General features: G+C 33.0%; 1 protein-coding gene across 2 annotated transcripts in view; it reads right to left on the bottom strand.

Moving 5' to 3' along the window:
• Positions 1–764: 764 nt before the first annotated feature.
• Positions 765–6806, bottom strand: part of Snx7 (sorting nexin 7) — an 82766-nt gene continuing 76724 nt past the window's right edge. For both annotated transcript variants that reach the window (XM_046462347.1, XM_058585435.1), the window contains exon 9: positions 765–1211. In XM_046462347.1, the coding sequence (XP_046318303.1) occupies positions 1134–1211 (78 nt within the window). In that variant the 3' untranslated portion in view covers positions 765–1133. The remainder of the gene's footprint in view (positions 1212–6806) is intronic.

The raw sequence follows: 6806 nt of genomic DNA, 5'->3' as shown, positions 1-6806 counted from the left end.
ATGGCTACAGTCAAAAGAAATCAGATATTAACAAGTATCAGTGATGTTGTGAAGAAACTGAAATTCTCATACACTGCTGGGGGCATGGGGGATGTAAAACGGTGCAGCCAATTTGGAAAACAGTCTGGTAGCTTCTGAAATGGTTACATTTAGATATGACATGACCCAGAAATTTCACTTGCAGGTATAAGAAAATTCACACCCACAAAGTTAACATGAAATCACTCTATACAATCAATATAACAGAATCTAAGCCTTAAGAGTAAGTGGTTCTTTTCCACCACTCTGAACCACAAGCACCTACAACAACACCTTGCAAAGGGGAGACACTTAATAAATGAATAGGAGAATAAGCCCTGTCTACCTTAAAAAGTCAAGGCTAGATATGAGTTGTGAAGAGTATGTAAAATATGGCAAAAGAAATAGAATATATTTACAGGTAGGAATAAGACTGTATCAAGATTTCTAACTGAGACCTCAAATAATAATTGAAATTTACTTTTTGAAAACTAATCTTTTAAGTGTAGGAAAAAAACTGGTTAACTTGTAACAAATCAATTCTTTTAAGAGCTATTATTAATTTTTCATGTTAAGTAATTTTTGATATTTACTTCAAATTCTTAATATAAAAGTAAATAGTATTTGAGAGAAAATTATAATTAAAATGAATGCACAGCATACCTGTTAACATAGCTGAATTCATATTAGAATATGTTTCAGAGTCTTGAGCTATCCATTGAAAAAGAACACACCACAGCCATTCATTTCATATTAAACCTTTTATTAAAACTCAGTCTTTACAACATATTTAAAATGAAACATTCCACATCAAACATTTAAGAAAAAAATCTCTATATGCAATTATTGGCACATAAATTTAAGAACATAATTAAAATTAAGCTAAATCTATCTATGTAGATATACAGATGTATCTATATATCTATATAGATAGATTTCTCTATATATACATCCAAATTCATGTCAATGACCTGGAATACCTGAGTTTTCAAATCGGTTTTCCAGATAGTGTGAAACATTTTCATCCACTTTATACAGGGCACAGCCAATCCTTACAGAATAACTTTGGTTGATAGATGCGGTCTCCCAAACACCAAACAGAAGTTCTTATGGGATTAAAGTTTATCTTCAGAGTCTTCTTCCAAGTGGAGGTCAGTCTGTGATGTAAGGAATGACTCCCACGTAGCAAGGCACTGAATAACGGAAACACAGATGAGGAGACCAACAGAAGTTCACTTTCAGAGTGCAAAGAATTTATAAACCCTGCCTCATCTGTCCCTACAGCAATCTTCTCTACTCCTCTCTCCCATCAGCCTACCAGAATCTATGTCATTTCCCACATATTTTCAATCTTAACCGGGATGCTATTGCTAAACCAGAGGAAAACATATTAGATTTAAAAGATAAGCATGGGTTACTTTGTTTAAATAATGCACTGCTACCCCATTGTCAAGAGAGAAAACAGAGCTCAAAGTTACAGATGAAAAGATGAACCCACTTGGAAGTGAGGAGGCATTAGGCAGGTGAACAGAACAGAAAGGATGCATGAATGCCCTGTGCAGGCAAATCCCACCACATCACGGAAGAACTTAGGAAAGCTGATTAACTTTTATTATCATTTCTTTAACTATAAATCAGATTAAAAACAGTACTTACTGATAAGGCAATTGTGAAAACTAAATTATATAATCTGTATAAATCTCTTTGCAGAATGCCAAGCACAAAGAGTTCAAAACGTTAGCAAATATATTATAATATTCTTATTATAATATAAATTATATTATGATGATCTGCTGGGACTGGGTGGTAAGATTTGGTCATTAATATGCTTGGCTATCTTACTACTAAAATAATTAAACAAGAGTTATGCCTAATATACCAACAGAATGAATTCATATTAGAATATGAATTAAGCCAAAATAAGGCAGAAATTGGAAAATGGGAACAATGAACAGATGGGACCCCCCAAAAAAAGTGTGTGTGTGTGTGTGTGTGTGTAAATGCACACACATAACAGCAAGATAAAAGACTCAAACATAATCATATCAATAATCAATCAATTAAATCAACCAGATACCCAATAAAAGATACACATGGTCTACTGAATGAAAAAATACCCACATTAATTTTGTTTAAATTGCTAACATTTTAAATAAAAGGACACAAATAGATTAAAATTAAAAGGATGAAAAATATATATCATGTAACACATGTCAAAAGAAAAGCTAGAATGGCTATATTAATGTCAGAAAAGTAGATTTTAGAGCAAAGATAATTATCAAAGGTAAAAATGATAATTTCACAATGATAAAGGGGCTAATTTATCTAGAGGACACAATTCAAATGTTTACACACAAAATGAGAAAGTTTGAAAATCTGTGAAACAAAATTGACAGAAATACAAGGAGAAAGGCAAATAATTATTATTGATTTTCATACCCGTCTTATGTTTGATAGAATATGCTGAGGAAAAAAGCAATAAAATAGATTTCAATCACATTTTCAATCAAGTTGACTTAACTGGTATCAATAGAACAAAAACAGAACACACATTTTTCTTTAATGTACACATACAACATTTAGCAAGATAGTCCATATTCTGAATCATATTAGGAATCTCAATGAATTTAAAAAGATTCAAGCAGTATGAATTATGTTCTTTGAATATAATGGATTTAAATTAGAAATTGGTAATAACTATATGAAAAACACCAAATATTTAAAATCCAAGTGGGACAATTATAAATAATCCCGTGTCAACATATCAAAAATTGTAATAGTTCAAAAAGGTAGTACATATAGAAACAGCACTAGTCACCTACATTAGAAAAGAAGAAAGGTCTTAAACTAATGACTCTGATTTCTACTTTGAAAATTCAAAACACACACCAAAAAAACCCCAAATCAAAACAACAACAGAAAACCCCAGAAAAGATCAGTGGAAATCAATGAAGGATAAAAGAAAAATATTAGAGAAAAAAATAAAGAAACTAAATATTGGATGTTTTGAGAAGATTAATATAATTGATAAATTTTTAGCCATACTGATCATAAAAATAGGTGGTATGAATTATCAATGGTGAGGAATGAAAGGCATAATGTCAGCTCAGATTCTACTGAGGGAAAAAAGGAAATATTGTGAAGAACTTCATGTCCACACTTTTGAAAACATAGATGAAATGGACCCATTGCTCAATAGATACAGACTACCATACTCATTCCATAAGATACAGATAGCCCACATGAATTTAGATTTGCAGTAAATATCTTTCCACAAAGACAACTTCAGGCTCAGAACTCTTCTTTGGTGAATTCTATAACTCCCTTAAGGAAGAAAGCATACTAATCCTACACAAACTCTTCCAGAAAACCAAAATATAGGAGAGCTTTTCAACTGGAACAAAACCAAAGCCATTACAAGAAAAGAAAATGAGCAACCAACTTTATTCATAATCATAGATGCAAAAAAATCCCAAGATTTTAGCAAATCAAATCCCTCAATCTGTCTAAAGAATTACACATCACAACCAAATGGGTGCTTTCCTCAAAATATAAGGTTGGACTAATCATCAACTACCAACCAATATAATTGACTATATTAAATTCGATATCATCTCAGCATAGGCAGGAAAAACATTTCCAAATTCCAATATCTATTCCTGATTTTTTTTAAAAGTTTCTCAACAAATTAGAAATAGAAATTCCATATGCTGAGGAAGAACATCTATAAAATTCCTACAGTTAATATTAGGTGCAGACATGCAATAAATATTAACCGTTGTTAGTATTTTATTTATTTTCAATGCCAAGAAAAAAAAGAAATTAAAACCTCAGCTTTACAAATAAAAATCTCCTTTACCAAACTTCCAGTATAAAGTATGAAGTAAATGCAAAGATACCAAACTAACTTTTAAAAAATCTATCTAGGACTGGGGATGTGGCTCAAGTGGTAACACACTCGCCTGGCATGTGCGGGGCACTGGGTTCGATCCTCAGCACCACATAAAAATAAAATAAAGATGTTGTGTCCACCGAAAACTGAAAAAAAAATATTAAAAAAAATTATCTCTCTCTCTCTAAACAAAAAAATCTATCTAGAAGCTTACAAAACAAAGAAAACTATTAAATGGGTTGACAGGGATGATAGACAGCAGAGTCATAATTCCCATCTGGGGAACCCCTTCACCTTCTTTCTGATGCAGCTTTCTGGTCTCTCTGCAAATGCACACATGATCTAGCAGCTAGTAACCCTGCAAGGCAGCCTAAAGCAATCACTGCTCAGAAGATCTCATATCTTTTCGATAACTGTCAAACATTTAAACAAACTTATAAATGTCCCTGAAGTAAAATTCAAAATAAATTCTGAGACCTCTGTTCTCTTTAGGATTCCTGTCAAATAAGCAATCCAAATTTCACCAAAGATGGCACTACTCATCAAGGGAACATACTTCCATCATCATCAGATTCTGGCTCAACTATGTTAACTTCATTAGCCATCCAACTCTACTAGTGTTGTGAATGAGCATTTTCATTTCTAAAGTAAGTACTGAAAAGGATAGTGATACCTCGTAAAAGAGACAAAGTTGGTACTGAACTATTATTCCCTTACCATATTCCATACTAGAGTTAGAAAGATTTATGTATTTTGAAATACTAAATGGATAGAACCACTAATATGTAATAACAACAGAAATAACATTACAACTACCTTATATTGATATGAATACTTGGTCAAGCATTATAACGGTTAATTTACATACTACTTTCTTAAATATGATAATAACTATTATGAATCTTATTTTACAGATAAGAAAGCCAAGGCTCAAATGGGTGAAGTAGTACAATTATGATGTTAAGTACAAATATATAGGATAGTCAATGTTTATTGTCACCAAATGGGAAGTAACCGATTGCCTGAATTATCATTGGGATACACTTACAAAGTCACTGGCAAGCAAGACAAGATCTCTCTCTCTTTTACATAGTGGAAAAAGAACAATTTTGGAAGAGGAGGTAAGAAAATGTTTGACTACAGAGGCAATAGGCTGATCAAATTTTAGGAAAGAGTATATACAAAGGTTGTGTATATTGATTCTCTATACATTTTTTAGAAATTATTTCTTTCTTGAAGACAACTACGTTAACACATAGCAGGTTATGTGGCAGGTGCTCAGTAAATGAAATCATATGACAACAGAGAAGGAATGTATTGAATGACTGATGCTTAAATGCTGGTCATCACAAAAACTGTATTCTACCTGAACACTAATGAACTGACATCCTGATTTCTATTGGTCTCTAAACTTATTAATGATAAGTTTTGCCAAACAAGCCTGATCTACACTCAGGATGCTGACCGAAGAAGATCTGGGCCTGCAAAATGAGGATCTGACCCTGAACTATGTCACTCCTGATGTTACTAGATCAAGATTTTGGAATCTTAGAAGATTTTTTACTAAATAAAAAATTGTATTTTTCAACTGCCCCTTCCAACCAATGTTCAATAATCAGCTGAGTTACCTGGTATATTTCTTGCACATGTGTAAAGTTTATACACATCTTTTAGAAACAACAAACAGTGAATTCTAAACTCTCTTTATTCTGTCTTCTTATGCTCAGTTCAGTGAGTACCTATTACTGTGCTTGCCTTTGTGATCATTGAAGGATTTAAATAATCATTAAATCAACAACAACAAAAAATCTTGAAACTGAGTGTAAGACTAGCCTTCATTTCCAAGTTACAGTTTTTAAAGAGTTGTTTCTAATAATGTGGCTTTGCCTTTATTCCCATTTTAAAATCATTACAATCTATGAGGCTAGTTAACATCAGTCAAAATCAGAGTGACAAGTGAAAATATCCAGCATTGGTGCTAGCCTGACCTTTACTAGTTTACCAGTCAGCTCATTCTAGTTGAGATTCTCATATTGTTATAGGAAAAATTAACAAAAGGCGCTCCACTTTCATTTGAATAAAGTGTTCTCATTTTCCATTCATATTATTCCATTTGATGTAACAATGCTCTGATGAAATCAGGTCATCCCAATTTTAGTTAAGAAAACTCATTCTAGAGTACAGTATTATGCTCACCCCATACACCCCTACCCACCTTTCCCCATATAAAACCATGGGGAATGCTCCTCCTCAGTTCCAGGTAAAGATAGTGGCTAAACATGCCATGCATGCTGCTATCCAGGATGTAGGAAGACTAAAAACAAGTTTATTTCAAATGCCCCTTAAGTGAAAATCCAGTGCTTATTTTTCCCAGATGGCTCCAGTAGTCAAAGGTTAATGTTGAAACTTCTCTGGAAGGAGAGAATCCAAAGAGAACCAGCAGGCCAGAAGGGCTAGGGACACACATCCTTGGGAAGCAAAACCTTAAGCTCCTATACATGTTTAAAACCATCTCAAACACAAAGATGGAACACTTAGAAAATGAACCTTTAATTCCAAGACAAACTTAGTTTTGAAAACAAATCTCTTCATTTCAGCAGAGGTACTGATGACTTTTCACCATAAGAAGGGGTAAAAGTCTCTTCAGTTTTTATAAGCAGGTAGTGGTCCCACAAAATGATTGAATTTTCTTAAGAATAAACAGTGACATTAACGTTGTTACTCTAGATACAATACAACTTCCCATGGGAGTGTCCACATATAAGAATTAATACTGATATTATCTTCTCAGGCTCATGGGGTATGAGGACGTTCTATCCCATAGTGTGACTGTAGGCAAATCTCTATATTTCTAGGCCTATTTGCCTACTCGCAGAAAAGGGGTTTAGACTATGTG

Source organism: Marmota monax, unplaced genomic scaffold, assembly GCF_021218885.2.
Source record: "Marmota monax isolate L192 unplaced genomic scaffold, Marmota_monax_Labrador192_F-V1.1 WCK01_AAM20220418_F8-fsc00070, whole genome shotgun sequence".
Taxonomy (NCBI): Eukaryota; Metazoa; Chordata; class Mammalia; order Rodentia; family Sciuridae; genus Marmota; species Marmota monax.
Note: the sequence above shows the minus strand (reverse complement) of the source record. Positions and strands in the feature narration are given on the sequence as shown.